General features: G+C 41.6%; 1 protein-coding gene across 6 annotated transcripts in view; it reads left to right on the top strand.

The window, feature by feature from the left end:
- Window positions 1-6,492: 6,492 nt before the first annotated feature.
- The window catches only part of LOC110517871 (von Willebrand factor A domain-containing protein 3A), a 31,156-nt gene continuing 17,382 nt past the window's right edge, over window positions 6,493-20,266 (top strand). For 3 of the 6 annotated variants that reach the window (XR_016485393.1, XR_016485392.1, XM_090193978.1), the window contains exons 1-16: window positions 6,493-6,744; window positions 9,594-9,721; window positions 10,290-10,408; window positions 10,747-10,827; window positions 11,169-11,223; window positions 11,343-11,444; window positions 12,194-12,300; window positions 15,638-15,769; window positions 16,262-16,370; window positions 16,501-16,563; window positions 16,676-16,810; window positions 16,923-17,061; window positions 17,339-17,442; window positions 18,203-18,283; window positions 18,542-18,636; window positions 20,142-20,261. Coding sequence is in view for 4 of the 6 variants with exons in the window: in XM_090193978.1 (XP_090050104.1) it covers window positions 9,599-9,721; window positions 10,290-10,408; window positions 10,747-10,827; window positions 11,169-11,223; window positions 11,343-11,444; window positions 12,194-12,300; window positions 15,638-15,769; window positions 16,262-16,370; window positions 16,501-16,563; window positions 16,676-16,810; window positions 16,923-17,061; window positions 17,339-17,442; window positions 18,203-18,283; window positions 18,542-18,636; window positions 20,142-20,261 (1,565 nt within the window). In the remaining 2 variants the exon portion in view is untranslated. Of the gene's footprint in view, window positions 6,745-9,586; window positions 9,722-10,289; window positions 10,409-10,746; window positions 10,828-11,168; window positions 11,224-11,342; window positions 11,445-12,193; window positions 12,301-15,637; window positions 15,770-16,261; window positions 16,371-16,500; window positions 16,564-16,675; window positions 16,811-16,922; window positions 17,062-17,338; window positions 17,443-18,202; window positions 18,284-18,541; window positions 18,637-20,141; window positions 20,262-20,266 lie in introns of those variants that run through there. The other 3 variants (XM_090193980.1, XM_090193979.1, XM_090193981.1) reach the window with 3 other exon arrangements.

The raw sequence follows: 20,266 nt of genomic DNA, 5'->3' as shown, positions 1-20,266 counted from the left end.
GCCATATCAAGTACACAGTCCCTAAATATTTTCTGTTGTCTTTACTTATACCAACACACACACACACACACACACACACACACACACACACACACACACACACACACACACCCTATAGGCCTATATCAGTCAAAATGGTACATTGCTTTGATGATGGAAGCAACCTACATCTTGTCTGTATAGATTAGCAGACCACATTGAGGTTATCAAGGAGAGAGATGTTCACTGTACAAACAACTGACTCCTCAATGGGAGTAAAATGAAGAGTCTTTAGCGATGAAGCATACTCAAGTCGATGTCGATTTTGAACATTATTTGGTATTTCTCTGCCGGAAATGCTGGGGGATTATTGTAATAATCACCAATGTATGTTTTTGTGGTGTATGTCTGGGAAATATCACAGGTTATAATTGTTCATATATTTGGGGATTTGAACTTTTCAGAATGTGTTTTTATTTGTATTCTTCTGTTGATTTGTGGTTTATGAACAAGGAACCCCTTTTTATCACCTGCACTTATGTTATTGAGCAAATGTACCAAAATAAAATCCACTGCTTAAGGATTTCATGAACTGACTGTTTTAATTCCTGCATACTCTACATTTGTCTTCATAAAGGTAACATTTTTACATTATTCCTAACACATTTATAGCCTAAGCACATCATTAATATGACATTATATATTTAGATAGAGTTTAATGAATGCAGGTACATTGATACATGCATAGACTGGCGGGCAGGAGCGGTGGGCCAGCAACCGAAAAGGTTGCTGGATCAAATCCCCAAGCTGACAAGGTAAAATTCTGTCATTCTGCCCCTGAGCAAGGCAGTTAACCCACTGTTTCCTGGACGCTGAAGATGTAGATTAAGGCAGCCCTCCGCACCTCTCTGATTAAGAGGGGTTGGGTTAAATGTGGAAGACACGTTTCAGTTGAACACATTCAGTTGTATAACTGCCTAGGTATTCCCTTTCTTTTCAGGTGGTCCTGTGTAGCTCAGTTGGTAGAGCATGCTTGCAACACCAAGGGCTGTGGGTTTGATTCCTGCTGTGGCCTGCCTGTAAAATGTATGTACGCATGACTAAGTTGCTTTGGATAAAAGTGTCTGCTAAATGACATATATTAGTGCTTAATTGCTCCATACTACTCTTTAGGTGTTGTAGCCTACACACTGACAGGTGCTGATATCATCTCTGTAGGTGTTATAGCCTAGACACTGACAGGTGTTGATATCATCTCTGTAGATGTTATAGCCTAGACACTGACAGGTGTTGATATCATCTCTGTAGATGTTATAGCCTTGACACTGACAGGTGTTGATATCATCTCTGTAGATGTTATAGCCTAGACACTGACAGGTGTTGATATCATCTCTGTAGATGTTATAGACTAGACACTGACAGGTGTTGATGTCATCCCTGTAGATGTTGTAGCCTAGACACTGACAGGTGTTGATGTCATCTCTGTAGATGTTATAGCCTAGACACTGACAGGTATTGATATCATCTCTGTGGATGTTATAGCCTAGACACTGACAGGTGTTGATATCATCTCTGTAGATGTTATAGCCTAGACACTGACAGGTGTTGATATCATCTCTGTAGGTGTTGTAGTCACACACTGACAGGTGTTGATGTCATCTCTGTAGGTGTTGTAGTCACACACTGACAGGTGTTGATGTCATCTCTGTAGGTGTTGTAGTCTACACACTGACAGGTGTTGATATCATCTCTGTAGATGTCATAGCCTTGACACTGACAGGTGTTGATGTCATCTCTGTAGATGGCATAGCCTTGACACTGACAGGTGTTGATGTCATCTCTGTAGATGTTATAGCTTAGACACTGACAGGTGTTGATGTCATCTCTGTAAATGTTATAGCCTAGACACTGACAGGTGTTGATATCATCTCTGTAGGTGTTATAGCCTAGACACTGACAGGTGTTGATATCATCCCTGTAGATGTCATAGCCTTGACACTGACAGGTGATGATGTCATCTCTGTAGATGTTATAGCCTAGACACTGACAGGTGTTGATATCATCTCTGTAGGTGTTATAGCCTAGACACTGACAGGTGTTGATATCATCCCTGTAGATGTCATAGCCTTGACACTGACAGGTGTTGATGTCATCTCTGTAGATGTTATAGCTTAGACACTGACAGGTGTTGATGTCATCTCTGTAAATGTTATAGCCTAGACACTGACAGGTGTTGATATCATCTCTGTAGGTGTGGTAGTCTAGACACTGACAGGTGTTGATATCATCTCTGTAGATGTTATAGCCTAGACACTGACAGGTGTTGATGTCATCTCTGTAGATGTTATACCCTAGACACTGACAGGTGTTGATGTCATCTCTGTAGATGTTATAGCCTAGACACTGACAGGTGTTGATGTCATCTCTGTAGATGTTATAGCCTAGACACTGGCAGGTGTTGATGTCATCTCTGTAGATGTTATAGCCTAGACACTGACAGGTGTTGATGTCATCTCTGTAGATGTTATAGCCTAGACACTGACAGGTGCTGATGTATAGGGGCATATGTTACGTGGGTGGTAAGTGATGTATAGGGGCATATGTTACGTGGGTGGTAAGTGATGTGTAGGGGCATATGTTACGTGGGTGGTAAGTGATGTATAGGGGCATATGTTACGTGGGTGGTAAGTGATGTATAGGGGCATATGTTACGTGGGTGGTAAGTGATGTATAGGGGCATATGTTACGTGGGTGGTAAGTGATGTATAGGGGCATATGTTACGTGGGTGGTAAGTGATGTATAGGGGCATATGTTACGTGGGTGGTAAGTGATGTGTAGGGGCATATGTTACGTGGGTGGTAAGTGATGTATAGGGGCATATGTTACGTGGGTGGTAAGTGATGTATAGGGGCATATGTTACGTGGGTGGTAAGTGATGTATAGGGGCATATGTTACGTGGGTGGTAAGTGATGTATAGGGGCATATGTTACGTGGGTGGTAAGTGATGTATAGGGGCATATGTTACGTGGGTGGTAAGTGTAGGAACATGATCTCACAGAAATTATTATACGTATGGAAACATTTGATTTTCGAAGGAATGCAACAATGTTTTTTCTTGCTAAATGCATGCTTTATGCGTTATGGCTTTCACGTTTGTTGACTGTGATAGATTACTGTGTCAGTGCTGCCAAGTGCACTTAGATGGAAACGTGGTGCCCATCTGCTCATTTGATGGCCTTCCAACTCGATTTAGTTCACCTGAGCAGTTAATACCAGCTAGGCTGCAGCAGTCTCTCCTTCTCCAAGCAGCAGTGAGGAGGGAGGTCATTGTAGTGAATTTGGCAGGAAGCTGTAGCCTACACTCTAAAAATTAGGGGTTCAACAAGGGTTCTTCTAAGATCCTCAAAGTTCTTTGAAGAACCTTAGTGTTCATGGCACTGAAAATTGCCCCCAAAAGGTTATTCCTAAAACCCCATAGGAGGTGGGGTTCATCGAGGAACCTCCTTAGTTGGTGGGGGTTCTTGCAGGAACCTAACTGCCCAACTGAAACAGGATTTGTGTAACGGCAGATTTTCTCCTCTTCGTCTGAAGAGGAGTAAGGATCGGACCAAGATGCGGCGTGGTAAGTGTTCATCACGATTTTAATAAGAAAAGCACTGAACACTATGAAATACAAAACAATAAACGAATACGTGAAATAACCAAACCGAAACAGTACCGTGTGGCGACAAACACTCACACAGAAACAAACACCCACAAACCAACATTGAAACCCAGGCTACCTAAATATGGTTCTCAATCAGGGACAACGATAAACAGCTGCCTCTGATTGAGAACCGTATCAGGCCAAACACAGAAATAGAAAAAACATAGAAACATAAACATAGACTGCCCACCCCAACTCACGCCCTGACCATACTAAATAAAGACAAAACAAAGGAAATAAAGGTCAGAACGTGACAATTTGAATTTGAAAGGACAGCAGGTGCAGGCACTTAACTGAGAAATGTAAAGATCTCCTCAATTTAAGGTTGGTCCCTTATATGATCTAAATGGATATTGTTTTGTAATGATACCATCTCTCTTTTCATATTTGTGAAAATCTTTCTAAAACAGAAAATGGACACAATTCAATGGATTTCAATCAACAAAGAGGTAAGAATTTTTAGGCTATAATATGTTGAAGGCTATAATATGTTGAAGGCTATAATATGTTGAAGGCTATAATATGTTGAAGGCTATAATATGTTGAAGGCTATAATATGTTGAAGGCTATAATATGTTGAAGGCTATAATATGTTGAAGGCTATAATATGTTGAAGGCTATAATATGTTGAAGGCTATAATATGTTGAAGACTATAATATGTTGAAGGCTATAATATGTTGAAGGCTATAATATGTTGAAGGCTATAATATGTTGAAGGCTATAATATGTTGAAGGCTATAATATGTTGAAGGCTATAATATGTTGAAGGCTATAATATGTTGAAGGCTATAATATGTTGAAGGCTATAATATGTTGAAGGCTATAATATGTTGAAGGCTATAATATGTTGAAGGCTATAATATGTTGAAGGCTATAATATGTTGAAGGCTATAATATGTTGAAGGCTATAATATGTTGAAGGCTATAATATGTTCAAGGCTATAATATGTTGAAGGCTATAATATGTTGAAGGCTATAATATGTTCAAGGCTATAATATGTTGAAGGCTATAATATGTTCAAGGCTATAATATGTTCAAGGCTATAATATGTTGAAGGCTATAATATGTTGAAGGCTATAATATGTTCAAGGCTAGCTGTATTGGGTGCAGATGACTGACCTGCTCACTTTTGTGTCTGTGTCGGTATACAGACAAGGAGGCATACAAAGGTATGTCAATTGGTATGTTATGCAAATCACCTGTACCATCCCCTTCCCTTACCTCTTCAATGAAAATCCAATAGGCCTCCTCTACAATACGGACAAGGTATGTGTATGAAAACCATCATCAAAACAGTTTTATTCATTCACATTTAACACAAAAACCAAGGTATGAATACTGTTGTGTGCATGTTTTGTTAAATATCTGTATAATTACTATTTTTTGGATTCACAGACTTCACCCTCCCCACACCTCTGATGAAAATAACAGGAAACCTGTTCAATCACCATGCACTGCTAAATCATTCTGGCTATGGATACAGAGAACATCAACACATTAACATCAACAGGCCAGAGGATATACCCATTGGACTTGGGGCTCTGCTGGGAGTTTACCTCATATTTAGATTTCTTTATGCTGCTTTGCCACTAAAATCATACTAAACACAGACAACTAAAATGTTGTGTTATTGTTATGTGTATTATTGATAATAAGAACCATTTTAAAGGGTTCTTCAAAGAATTTATAGAGGTTCCCCCATTGTTTCGATTTGAAGAAGCCCTAAAGGATACCCCAGGAACCTTTTCTTTTTTAGAGTGCATTGATACAATGCATAGCAAGCACCTTGTGGAAATAAGAGTATATTATATTTAATGCAATGATTGTTCACAATGGCAGGGTTATGGACTTTATAAAAATACCAATAGGCCTACCAGAGGGGATGGGGAAAACGTAGGCTATATGAACCCTCTTGGGGCCTACACTTTTAGTGGAAGCCAAACAAAATAGATCATGCCTGCCAAGAACAGCAACTTGGTCTCTGAGTCTTTCATTATATTCTGTACGTGGAGACACCCCATTCTATGATATGTTACAATTTCTAGCTAGGTGCTAACGTTTCGTATGGTATGTATTAATTTGTGGGTGTCCATCACCCATTTCGTATGATATGTTATGAATTACAATTTGTGTTATATGTTACAAATTTTCCAAAATGTACAATATGCTAAACGTATGACATGTTACAATTTCTAGCTAGGTGCTAACGTTAGCTAGCTGGCTAATGTTATCTAGGGCTGGGGGTTAGGGCTAAGTTTAGGAGTTAGGTTAAAGGGTTAATTAAGGTTAGGTTTAGCTAAAAAGGTTAAGGTTAGAGGAAGGGTTAGCTAACATGCTAAGTAGTTACAAAGAAGCAAAAAGTAGTAAGAAGTTGAAAAGTTGCCAAATACCTAAAATGCTAAAGTTCTCCTGATGAGATTCAAACTTGCAATCTTTGGGTTGTTAGAGGTTTGCGTTATACACCCACCCTGACTAACCATCCTACTTTTGTTTTTGCCTTAAGTAACCATTTCTCTTATCAACACTACTAAACGTAACATATCATACTAATGCTGGTGTCCCGGATTGATATTTACTATTTTACGTCTAGTCTATGAGACCAGGCTGAGAACAGTGTTATTAGGCCTGCCTAGGCCTACCCTACAGGTAAAATATTAACGTTTTTGATTCAGATGTTAAATCTATATAACATTTTCTTTTCAATACAGTTACAGGTATCTTATGTTCCATGCCTTTACCTGCCTCTTTATGCGCTCTCTTTCAAAAATGCGCACTCACGCGCACAGATCGGAAATTGTCGGTCACCTTGGAGATGAGAAACATTGAAGAGGGTAGGTTACGACTGTCTCAGCCTCGACTTTCCACACGAAAACTCTCATCGAAGCACCCTCAATATATCTGTACAACTTTATATACGATTTAGCAAGCTTTGAGACAAAACCGATGATTGCATAAACTGGCGCGAGGCACCATTCGGACACATCCATGTTTTGCGTCTTCAGAATGTCTTGAGAAAGACGCTCTGATTGTCCACCGGTCGACCCTGCAAGCAAAGGTAGAACGCGCCGGTGAAATTGTATCAATTTACAAATGACAAGATTCTGAAACTCTGCTGCATCCTATCTAATTCAGATATGATCTAATTTAATCGCATGTTTTCAAAAACTCTATAGTATTTTTCTTGAAATAAGGAGTAGTCTAAGAATATGATGCCTTAAACCAATGTGGTTAAAAAAGGGCCATCCTGGGATTATGATAATGATTTGCCTGGAAACCCGACGTTGGGCATAAATGAGAATTTACACCAAAGTTTCCGCTCACATCTACAAGCCAGAATGTTTAATAACGTTACATTTTAACGGTTGTCTTTTGCAGTTGGTCGTTTTTGGCGGAAGGAATGTGAGACAATATGCCCCCCAAAATACAGTGCACTCTGGAAGTATTCAGACCCCTTAACTTTTTCCACATTTTGTTACTTACAGCCTTATTCTAAAATATATATATTTTTCCCTTCATCAATCTACACACAATACCCAATAATGACAAATCAAAAATTATGTATTTTTGGCAAACTCCAAGCAGGCTGTTTACTGAGGAGTGGCTTCTGTCGGGCCACTCTACCATACACGCCTGATTGGTGAAGTGCTGTAGAGATGGTTGTCCTTCTGGAAGGTTCTCCCATCTCCACAGAGCAACTCTGGAGCTCTTTCAGAGTGACCATCAGGTCCTTGGTCACCTCCCTGACCAAGGCCCTTCTCTCCCGATTGCTCAGTTTGGCCAGGCAACCAGCTCTAGAAAGAGTCTTGGTGGTTCCAAACTTTTTCCATTTAAGAATGATGGAGGCCACTGTGTTCTTGGGGACCTTCAATGCTCCAGACATGTTTTGGTACCCTTCCCGGATCTGTGCCTCGACACAATCCGTATTCAGAGCTCTATGACAATTCCTTCGACCTCATGGCTTGGTTTTTGCTCTGTCATGCACTGTCAACTGTTTAATCAGCTTCTTGATAGGCCACATCTGTCAGGTGGATGGATTATCTTGGCAAAGAAGAATTGCTCACTAACAGGGATGTAAACACATTTATGCACAACATTTTAGAGAAATAAGCTTTTTGTGCATTTGGACTATTTTTGGGATCTTTTAATTTCAGCTCATGGAACATGGGACCAACACTTTACATGTTGCGTTTATATTTTTGTTCGGTATACATACATTTTTCAAAGCGCTGCTAGTACCTTGAGATTTATATCACATGAAGCATGCGCAGAACCATGTAAACACATCCACAAAATCGGCAAGTACTGCTCAGGGGTTAGTGCTTTATGATTAGTGTTATTTGAGGTCAGTTCTGTTTCGGTTCGATTACTAAAAAATAATCACTGTTTTGATTTCGGTTGAGATTTTTTTTTATTTTTATTAAATGCATTTTGCATTATGTGGGTTGAATGCTGTAACAAAACAGAATAAAACAATTAATACAAGTTCCATGATGGTAGTGACTGGCTATTACTGCTTATTACTTATTAACCATCAGTTATTCAACTTTAATAAAATAATTCCGTTTTTGTGTATATTACGTTTGTTTTACTTAATGACTTCAGTATTTCATTCCAAGTCATCATCATCTCTATAGAGCTGCTGCCTATGCTGTCTGGCAAAATCTATATTTTAGTAGTTCTTCGATGTAAATAAAGCATTGTAGTTAATTACCACATTTTATGGGTTCAACTATTTGGAATATTGGCCTGTTGGAAACTACTACTACATCGCACAGTTCAGCCTGGATTTGATTTATCTCTGGAAAAACTCATTGAGCACACAGAAAAAAAGAACAAAATTGAATTCAAATAATTTATGTCGGTCAATTAGTTGTTTAAAAAACGTTTAAAAAAATGGTTAATCGCTCAGCACTATTGGCAGGTATGCAAAGCGTCTAGTGCATGTATTTGTATGTTGTGCGCATGCTTCAGGTGATAGATATCTGAAGGCCCTACCCTCCCTCTCTTCTTATCCTCTCCTGGGAAGTCTGTGCATAGCAGAGGAGGCTGGTTGGCTGAGCTATAGGAGGATGGGCTCATTGTAATAACAGGAATGGAGTTAATGGAACAGTATCGAACACATGGAAACCGTATTTCTTCTTCCGGTCCATTTGTTCCATTCCAGTCATTACAATGAGCCCATCCTTTTATAGCTCCTCCCACCCCCTCTGGTGGACAGGTGTCTGACAGATGGCTGCATGGCTAAGATCCTTCATGAACAGAATCAATGGGTATTGATTACACTGAAGCCCCAGTCAGTCTGTGACAGTGCTGTGCTGCTGTTTTGTTATTCCCCGGTGGCCACAGAGCTCACAGGGTTACTGCCTCTGTCTGAACTGTGTCTCACTACAAACTCGTCTAACTACACTGGATGTCTCCAACTGTTCTGCACTATTTTGACCTAAATTTAACTAGGCAAGTCAGTTAAGAACAAATTCTTATTTACAATGATGGCCTACACGGGCTAAAAACGGACACCGTTGGGCAAACTGTGCGCTGCCCTATGGGACTCCCAATCACGGCCAGATGTGATGCAGCCTGGGTGTGCAAAGAGGATGCTAGTTACTGTACTTTGGCAGGTCTTACAGATGCCTTTGAGGAACTCTTTTAGAAGAAGTCAAGTGTCATATTGTGTTGTCTGTCATCAGATCAGAGGTGATGCCCAATTATCCATGTTAATAAGCCACCGGCCTATGAGGATGTTGCACACTCCAAAGGTGTTGCAGCGGGTTGCACACTGTTACCAAGGGTTGCATGATGCACAATATTGCCATTCTGAATGAAGGTTGGAGATACAGTGTGTTTTATAGTGTGTTTTTATTGGGTGTAATAGTGTGTTTTTATTGGGTGTTCATTAGTGAACAGGTGTGATGGAAGCGGCCAGTACTTCCCTCAGAGATGACTGCCCTCCCTGGGAAGATGTGTCTCTGTCTGCCCCTCACAGAGACGATGGTCTACTGGTCACCCATGTCAACCAAACACAGGACTTACTGGTGAGCTGGTCAAGTTCTCTGTTGAAAAATACATTTTATCTCCATGAGACTAACCTGGATAAATAGTGTTTAGACTTCCCTTGAAAGCATTGAATTGAATTGATTTGTAGTTTGTTTGTGTCTAATGTATAATCATTCAGATGCTGAATCCACAGTGTAATGGGGTAAATCTTGTTTGTGTCTTTATAGTTCTTTCTCCATGTTATTACTGCCTGTGTCGTCGCTGTCTGTGTTTTAGTCCGTATTGCCCCTGTCTGTCTGTAATGCTGTCTGTGTTTTAGTCCGTATTGCCCCTGTCTGTCTGTAATGCTGTCTGTGTTTTAGTCCGTATTGCCCCTGTCTGTCTGTAATGCTGTCTGTGCAATAGGCCTACCTTATGTCTTAGTCTGTATCCCTCTAAATGTTTCTATATACAGTATATAGTACTAAGGCTTACTTTATGTCTGTAGTACTGAGCCTCAAAGTATATCTGTACTCTACCTTACTTTCTGGGCTCCTATCTGTAGTTGTGAGCCTCAGAGTGTATCTGTCCTCTACCTTACTGTCTGTGCTCCTCTCTGTAACCCAGAGGTCACAGGGTCAGGCTGCGGAGTGGAAGAGCTCCTCTGATTGGCTCCTGACCCACAGTCTCTACAGCTCCGGCCTCTCCCTATCAACACTCCTCTCACACGGGACCACTAAGATCAGGCAAGTGTGTGTGACAGGGGCCTGCTTTACATATCTGGGCCCATATTCACAAAGAGTATCAGAGTAGAACTGCTGATCTAGGATCAGTTTTGACTGAAATCATAATGAAAAAGAGCATGGACCTGATACTAGATCTTTTACACTGAGACGCTTTGTTAATACGTGTCAAGGTCCCTAGCACGCCTAGCTCGTTCCATGTTACAAATGCCCTATGCATCCAACTTATCCCATTTGGGCAGTTATTGCCTGAGCAAGGCTGCCTGAACGGCCACGTATGAACTATGACCTAATAGCAGTTGCCCTTGTCCCCTGCTCTGACCTCTCTGTGTTGGTGGCAGTGCTGAGGAGGACGGAGGCCTCAGCAGACAGCTGGAGATCACTGCTGCAGCACTCATTCACTTTGACTTCCAGCTGTACCAGTGAGTACTCCTCTCTTAACACACACACACATACACACACACACACACACACACACACACACACACACACACACACACACACACACACACACACATGCGTGCAAACTCACACACACACACACTGGCATGTGGTGCCACGCACGCACAGGCACACATACACACACTGGCATGTGGTGCCACGCACACACAGGCACACATACACACACTGGCATGCACCCACGCGGGCATGCAAGCACACACACACACACACACACAAAACAAGTGCTGTCACCCACACACACACAGCTGCAACCGTGACTGCCACTGTTTGTGATAATGAACGTGTTGTTTGGACTCTACAGGGCCATTGAGCTGTACCATGGCAGAATAAGATGGCTGAACCAAGGAAGTATGAAGGTATGGCATAGTAGATCTTCTTCTTCATCATCATCATATACACTATATAACTATTGCTATACAACCTAAAGTGTCCAGAGTGACAGTTTAACTGTGCCATTCCCCTGTGTGTGTGGCAGGTGTTTGGGCTGGTGAAGGGGTCCAGAGTAGGGGTCATAGTTGACACCTCAGATGTTAACTGCACCAAGGACAGACTGCCAGATCTACAGAAGAACCTCCTGGTAAGATAGATAGACATTTAAACCACTGGTTTCACCTTATCATTTACTGGTGAGATAGATAGACATTTAGACCCCTGGTTTCGCCCAGCGATGTTTATAAACCCTGGATGACTGACAGGGACCGGTGTAATAAAGCTACCATGCAGCCATCTTGGTACTACTCCTCCCTTGAAAAAAAGATTTTGGAAGCTATAAAAATGCAATTATTCATGTCTAGATTAGTTTTTGACATGTTTATTCTATTACAGACACTTTGATGCATACTTTTAAATTATATCATGTGAGCTAAACATACAAAGGAAAAATTATAGTTAAAAAAGGACCTTAAAGTATTTCTTTAGAGAATACTAATATTAGTGTCCTCACTACAACTTAAACATTCTTACATACATGTCATTTTGTCCTTGAAACATTTAATTGAAATACTGTAGAATTCCATTTATTCCTATGGAGGACTGCTCCTACAAAGTAGTGCTAAAATGGCCGACCAGTGGCTTCAAAGCCTCTCAATGGCCAATATATTGCATCAGCAATCCAGAGTTTGTATACATCATTGGTTTCACCTCATCATTTACTGGTAAGATAAATAGATATTTAAACCCCTGGTTTCACCTCTCATTTACTGGCGAGCTAGAAAGACATTTAAACCTCTAGTTTCACCTCATAATTTCCTTCATTTACTATGGGCTTTGTCTCTCAGCAAGCATTGAATGTGTGTGTTTATGTGTGTATGTTTGTGTGTGTGTCAGTCTCTGATAGAAGAGCAGCTCAGCTGTAAGCGTCAGCTGTACCTGATGTCCTGTGGTACTGAGACCAGCAGCCTTTGGGACGGCCCCAGAGACGTCGACACCTTCAGGTGAGAAGTCCTAAGAGAGGTCATCGAGGTCATAACATTGTGCTTTAAAGGTGTATCCCATAACCTTTTTGTCCCCTGTGGCCATCAGACTAAATGCTGAAAAAATCCATGCTCAAACACACACATACACACACTATTTAGGCATAGCTGCGGGAAGTAGGGTGCTGAGGGTGCTGCAGAACCCCCTGCAAAATTGAAATATTTTTTGTTGTTGAAAAAATATATATTATAAAAATATCATTTAGAAAAATGAGAAAAGTACTGCCCTGGGCCTTTAATAGTCCTGTATTAGCAGACCGATATATCAGTCTGCAGCGTGGGCAAAACGTTTTTCCAGCCCCTCCCCCAAACGACTTCCCGTGGCTATGCATTTAGGTACCCTGTCAACCTGCCAAGTAGTTTTCTTTAACCAGAAAGGAAACTACAGATTGCACCTTTGACCCAGTTGTTCACCATTGAGAGGATATTATAACTGACATGTATCCCTCAAGTGTTTTGGTGGGATAAAATACAATTATTTTTCAGATGTTGCTATAGTATCCTTAAAAAGCTGCCCAGTCACTTTAGTTCAAGTTCCATAATGATACCAGAGGACTCTGGATGTTGATGTAACAGCATGGCGCTGGAGGGGAGAGGCCTGTTGGATTGTCTCACGGCCTTTGTGTGTGTGTCCCTGCAGTCTCACGGACCTAACCCAGCACAGCGCCCACTGTTTATTTCAGCTCGCTCCTGCGTTTATTTTCATTAGGGTATAATGTCTATTTTAATATGCTTCTTATGCCTCTTGTGTTATTTTAGATGAGTCATTTGGGAATGCGTGTGTACATGTGAGAACAGTTTGTGCCTGTGTTAGTAGAGGAAGACACACACACGCACACACACACACACACACACACACACACACACACACACACACACACACACACACACACACACACACACACACACACAGGGAAGAGTGAGAGCTACTGTGCACTGTTCTGTGGTAACTGACTGGCTGTATTCAACACCAATGCCAAAGAATACAAACAGAATGTGTTTTCATACTGAACATTTTAGTATCTATTAGTGTAAATAAATGTTAAGCGTTCTATCTTTTAATACCCTCATAGATCATCACTCATTCCTAACGGTTAAGTGTATCTGTGCTTAAAAAAAACAGTCCATTCCTACACTGGTTTGTGAAAACATAAACTGTGAATAGTTTGGGGGACGCCCATATTTTCAGGTAGAGTCATACACTCATGCTTCCTCGATGAAATAGCACAACATACAGTTGATCTAGTACTGTAGGAGGTAATAGAGCTACAGTGTTGGGTTAGAATACAAATAGATAAAATACAAACAAGTTCTGTGTGAAACGTCCGTATACACACTTAATGCTATTTTGTTTTTGTTGTTCTTATTGTTGTACGTATATACAGTTGAAGTCGGAAGTTTACATACACCTTAGCAAAATACATTAAAACTCAGTTTTTCACAATTCCTGACATTTAGTCCTAGTAAAAATTCCCTGTCTTATGTCAGTTAGGATCACCACTTTATTTTAAGAATGTGAAATGTCAGAATAATAGTAGAGTGATTTATTTCAGCTTGTATTTCTTTCATCACATTCCCAGTGGGTCAGAAGTTTACATACACTCAATTAGTATTTGGTAGCATTGCCTTTAAATGGTTTAACTTGGGTCAAACGTTTCGGGTAGCCTTTCACAAGCTTCCCACAATAAGTTTGAATTTTGGCCCATTCCTCCTGACAGAGCTGTTGTAACTGAGTCAGGTTGCAGGCCTCCTTGCTCGCAAAAGCTTTTTTCAGTTCTGCCCACAAATGTTCTATAGGATTTGAGGTCAGGGCTTTGCGATGGCCACTTTAATACCTTGACTTTGTTGTCCTTAAGCCATTCAACTTTGGAAGTATGCTTGGGGTCATTGTCTGTTTGCAAGATCCATTTGTGACCAAGCTTTAACTTCCTGACTGATCTCTTGAGATGTTGCTTCAATATATCCACATAATTTTCTTTCCTCGTGATGCCATCTATTTTGTGAAGTGCACCAGTCCCTCCTGCAGCAAAGCACCCGCACAACATGATGCTGCCACCCCCGTGCTTCACGGTTGGGATGGTGTTCTTCAGCTTGCAAGCCTCCCCCTTGTTCCTCCAAACATAAAATGATGGTCATTATGGCCAAACAGTTCTATTTTTGTTTTATCAGACCAGAGGACATTTCTCCAAAAAGTATGATCTTTGTCCCCATGTGCAGTGGCAAACCATAGTCTGGCTTTTTTTATGGTGGTTTTGGAGCAGTGGCTTCCTCCTTGCTGAGCGGCCTTTCAGGTTATGTCGATATAGGACTCGTTTTACTGGGGATATAGATACGTTAGTACCTGTTTCCTCCAGCAACTTCACAAGGTCCTTTGCTGTTGTTCTGGGATTGATTTGCACTTTTCGCACCAAAGTACGTTTATCTCTATGAGACAGAACGCGTCTCCTTCCTGAGCGGTATGGCGGCTGCGTGGTCCCATGGTGTTTATACTTGCATACTATTGTTTGTACAGATGAACGTGGTACCTTCAGGCGTTTGGAAATTGCTCCCAAGGATGAACCAGACTTGTGGAGGTCTACAATTTTGTTTCAAAAGTTTTTGCTGATGTCTTGATTTTCCCATGATGTCAATCAAAGAGGCAGTGAGTCTGAAGGTAGGCCTTGAAATACATCCACAGGTACACCTCCAATTGACTCACAGGTACCCCTCCAATTGACTCACAGGTACACCTCCAATTGACTCACAGGTACACCTCCAATTGACTCACAGGTACACCTTCAATTGACTTCGCCTATCAGAAGCTTCTAAAGCCATGACATCATTTTCTGGAATTTTCCAAGCTGTTTAATGGCACAGTCAACTTAGTGTATGTAAACTTCTGACCCACTGGAATTGTGATATAGTGAATTATAAGTTAAATAATCTGTCTGTTAACAATTGTTGGAAAAATGACTTGTGTCATGCACAAAGTAGATGTCCTAACCGACTTGCCAAAATTATAGTTTGTTAACAAGACATTTTTGGAGTGGTTGAAAAACAAGTTTTAATGACCCCAACCTAAGTGTATGTAAACTTCTGACTTCAAGTATATGTCCATTTATCAATATGTTTTAGATAGAGCTATACCATTTGTGTGCTCATGGATTTCAGTTTGTGTTGACTGCTGTGTGGGTGTAATTGAACATGAACTTGAACTAGATCTAAACTGCTAGTTTCTGTAGGCTGACTCGTTGTCAGTGGATCTGTTTAGGCTGCCTTCTACAGTAGATTGTGTCTCTGTGGCCTGTTCTCTCTCCAGACTGCAGGAGGCTTGTGGCTGGGTGGATGAGCTGGGAGCCAGGGGGGGATGTAACCTCCTACAGGCCCTGAAGAGAGGCCTTGACCTGGGCTGCACTCAGCTTGACTCCCTGGTCATCGTCCTGGGCTCCAGGTGAATCAACTTCAACAGGACAGTGATGTAGTGGGACTGATGATGAAAGTACAGCAATAACTACATTGGGTTGTACACTATCTACACATTGGGTTGTATTATGTAATATGAATGGACTAATCAGAGAGCAGGGCTAGGATGACCAATCAGAGAGCAGGTGTATGACAATGTAATTATTATTATCATGTCATTTTTAAGGGACAAATCAGAGGGCAGGGTTATGATGACCAATCAGAGAGCAGGGTTATGATGATCTTATGATGAAAGGACCAATCAGATAGCGGGGTTAGGATGTCATTGTGAAGGTACCAATCAGAGAGGAGGATTATGATTATGTCTTTTTGAAGAGACCAATCGAAGAGTGGGGTTATGACGATGTCATTATAAAGAGACAGATCAGAAAGCAGGGTTATTCTTACACATAACAAGTAACAAGTCCCCTGTGTTTGATGATAGTACCTCCTCCTCTAACTTCTCTCCTTTCCTCTCTAGCCCTGACCAGACCGCAGATGCCCTCTTTGATTACGTAGGACAAAGCATTTTGGGAAGGACATTGTTGATCCATGTGGTGTCCTACTGTAGCGTTAGCCCTCTGACCATTGTGAGTCAAACTGCTTGACCTTCAGGTCACCAACAATCATGTGTTTTTATTAATAGAGGGACAGATTTACTAAACTTTCTAACCTGTGAAAAGTTTGGTCAATGATTCACTGTGTCTCTGCCTCAAACAGGCAACTGTAAAGAGACTAGCTGAAGTTACACAGGGACGCCACCACATCTTCTCAGCTTCCCTGGTAACCTATCTGTCCTGACTGTGCTATTTGGGTTTGTGTTTTAGTGTGTTGTGGTCCAAAAATAACTTTCCCTGCTGTTTGCGTGTGTGGTGTGTGTCTGTGTGTGTATCAGGGTGTAGTAGACAGCAGTACAGATGTGGAGCTGCTGTGGACAGAGATCAAGGCAGCCAGAGAGCTGCTGGGACACACTGAGGCCCTGCGTCAGGGGCGGCTGGGGGACATGACTGTCACTGTGGTGGGACAGCAGGTGAATGGACTCTGTGTGTGTGTGTCAGTGCTGGTGTCTGTGTGTACAGCATTTTCTTGAACATCTAACATAAACCTTTTAGTGAATCTTTCCTGTTACTGTACTCCCCCAGATTTCCACAGAGTTGGACAGCTTTTCACTCTCTCCTTCGCTCCCCAGACCACCCAATCACAATGTCCCCCTGAGCATCAAGCCCCCAGGTGTCCCGCCCAGCTCCTCGGCTGATTGGCTGAGGAACCATGGACTGAAAGGTAAGTGCTCTAGGTAGAAGTTACACATAGGCACAGATCTAGAATCACCTTACCCACTTTCATCCTAACCTTAACCATTCAAAAGGAACAATACAAAACTGACCATAGATCCGTGTTAAAGTCAACTTCATCTTACTCTAAAAGTAACTGTGGCAACCAAGTATTGATTCCAAAAGCCATTGGCCATGACAATAATAGATTCAGATTGACACTGAATGAAGCCTCTGTCCTAAACTTTGATGTTGGATGTATTATCTAATCCTCTCTCTGCCTGTAGCTAAGAGACTGGGGCTGTACCAGGTTCTGTCTCCCAATGCCTATTCTCTACTGGAGGGGTTTGTTCCTATCCTGAACAAGACTGTCAGCTCAACAGTCCATGAGGTACTACTGTCTGTCTCTTCTTTCTTATTTCTCCTTCTACACTGTTTTCTTTTCTCCTTCTCTTGTAATGGCCCAACAGTCGATGGTTCATGAGGTATCACTGACTGCCTCTTTTTTTCTTCTGCACACACAGTGCTTTCTCTCGTTTTCTTCTGGCTCTTCTTTTTGTGGCCAGGTCACAGTACAGGATGTACCACTCTGTCAATCCCTCTATCCATTTCTTTCTCTTTCCTTTTCTCTCTTATCTCCCTGTCTTTTGATGTTCCAGTCAATCATAATGTGGTCCTTGACCAAACCTCTTTAGGTGGTGCAGAGGGGTGGAACCCAAAACTTATTAGACCGGGCATAATGAACTTATATCAGTTAATCAATGCTACTTGATCAATTACTCTTCCTAGTTTAGTGATCTTTCATTCTGTCTGGGCAGGGGAGGACTTGGAGGAAAAGCATTTAGAGTAATCGCGTCGGTCACTCTTGGTTATTAGTAAGCTTTGTATTTACGACTGTTCTGTCCTTTTTCCTTTCTTTTATCTCAAGTAGGAGGATGGGAGGTGGCTGATATGGCTTAGCCTGGTCAAACAGACTGATCACTGCGCTCACGTTTCGTTTCAAGTGAAACAGCATGTCAGATCAGACTGTTTCCACCAGGCTAGATATGTCTCTAGTCTCTTGTACCTTTCTAGCTGTGAAATAAAAAACCTTTGGTCACAAAAAAAGTTTTTGTCCTGGACTTCCTCCTTCCATGTCGGATCCTACCCAGAAGGCCATGGTGCAGTTTGAGTGGCATGATGGAACGGTGAAGAACGTTCATGTGGACTTGCCCTTAATCTACCACTACCAGGTGGGTTCACCAGTCAGGATGTGATGTCAGAAGCACATGATATCTTGTCTGTCTTTTGATTTGATTATTAGTCTTAGTCTAAACCTTTCTTCTCTTCCTGACCAATAAAAACAGTTGTCTTCTTACTAGTCTATGGGTGTGTTCATAGTGATGCTTTTCTCTCACGTTTCGTCTGTATCTATCTCACCCATAACCCCTGTCCATCCTGTCTTTCTCTCTTCCATCCCTATCTCTCATCCCTCTCTTTGTCACCTACAGAAACAGCTGATGTCTGCAGTGGCTGTGTTGGAGAGGAGGGTGCAGTGGCTGAGCAGTGGGAGCAGGCAGATCTGGGGGACAGTGTGTGAACAGAGGTACTGTAGGACGCTGGGATTCTCTCCTCTCACACACAGCTATCAGTCTGCTATCACTCACAAAATAATGATGTCCATTATCTCTCTAGCCTGTGTCAGGGACAGTTATTTTCTGTCACAGTATAGAGATGTAGGATCTTTATTTATTGCTGAGTAATGTTCCTGTACAGCAGGAAAGGCAAACTTGTAGTGTATTTGAGGTTTAAAACTGATTCTAAAGTCCACTTTAAAATGACAGACTGGATTTGTATCAACCCCTAGACAGAATGTCAGTTAATTATAATCTACATAATAATTCACATTTCATGTTGCTTCAGGATTATTTTCCTGCTGTAGCAAACTGGCTCAAATGAAGCAGTTTCAAAGGTCCACCAATCTCTCTGTCTCTGTCTCTCTGTCTCTCTGTCTCTGTCTCTCTGTCTCTGTCTCTCTGTCACTGTCTCTCTGTCTCTGTCTCCCTCTCTCTCTCTCTCTCTCTCTCTCTCTCTCTCTCTCTCTCTCTCTCTCTCTCTCTCTCTCTCTCTCTCTCTCTCTCTCTCTCTCTCTCTCTCTCTCTCTCTCTCTCTCTCTCTCTCTCTCTCTCTCTCTCTCTCTCTCTCTCTCTCTCTCTCTCTCTCTCTCTCTCTCTCTCTCTCTCTCTCTCTCTCTCTCTCTCTCTCTCTCTCTCTCTCTCTCTCTCTCTCTCTCTCTCTCTCTCTCTCTCTCTCTCTCTCTCTCTCTCTCTCTCTCTCTCTCTCTCTTTCTCTGTCTCTCTGTCTCTGTCTCTCAATTCAATTCAAGGGGCTTTATTGGCATGGGAAACATATGTTAACATTGCCAAAGCAAGTGAGGTAGATAATATACAAAACTCAAATAAACAATAAAAATAACAGTAAACATTCCACTCACAGAAGTTCCAAAAGAATAAGACATTACAAATGTCATATTACGTATATATACAGTGTTGTAATGATATAAAAATGGTTAAAGTACAAAAGGGAAAATAAATTAGCATACTGGTTGACCCTTTTTTGCGGAAACAGGTCACAAATCTTGCTGCTGTGATGCACACTGTGGTATTTCACCTAGTAGATATGGGAGTTTACCAAAATCGGGTTTGTTTTAAAATTCTTTGTGGATCTGTGTAATCTGAGGGAAATATGTGTCTCTAATATGGTCATACATTGGGCAGGAGGTTCTCTCTCTCTCTGTGTGTGTGTCTCTCTCTCTCTGTCTCTCTGTAGGGTGGTGATTGTGGTAGACATGTCTATGATGATCTCTCTCTCTGTCTCTGTCTTTCTGTCTCTGTCTCTCTGTAGGGTGGTGATTGTGGTAGACATGTCTATGATGATCTCTCTCTCTGTCTCTCTGTCTCTCTGTAGGGTGGTGATTGTTGTAGACATGTCTATGATGATCTCTCTCTCTCTGTCTCTCTCTGTCTTTCTGTCTATGTCTCTCTGTAGGGTGGTGATTGTGGTAGACATGTCTATGATGATCTCTCTCTCTGTCTCTCTGTCTCTCTGTAGGGTGGTGATTGTGGTAGACATGTCTATGATGATCCCTGGCTTCTCTCTCCACATCCAGCACTCCCTCAGGGTGCTACTGGAGGAGCAGCTGGCCAACAAACACAGCTTCAACATCATCGCGTAGG

The sequence above is a fragment of the Oncorhynchus mykiss genome, chromosome 12, assembly GCF_057628025.1.
Source record: "Oncorhynchus mykiss isolate SJ-2025 chromosome 12, ASM5762802v1, whole genome shotgun sequence".
Classification (NCBI taxonomy): domain Eukaryota; kingdom Metazoa; phylum Chordata; class Actinopteri; order Salmoniformes; family Salmonidae; genus Oncorhynchus; species Oncorhynchus mykiss.
The sequence above is the reverse complement of the archived record's forward strand: the minus strand, read 5'-3'. Positions and strand labels throughout refer to the sequence as shown.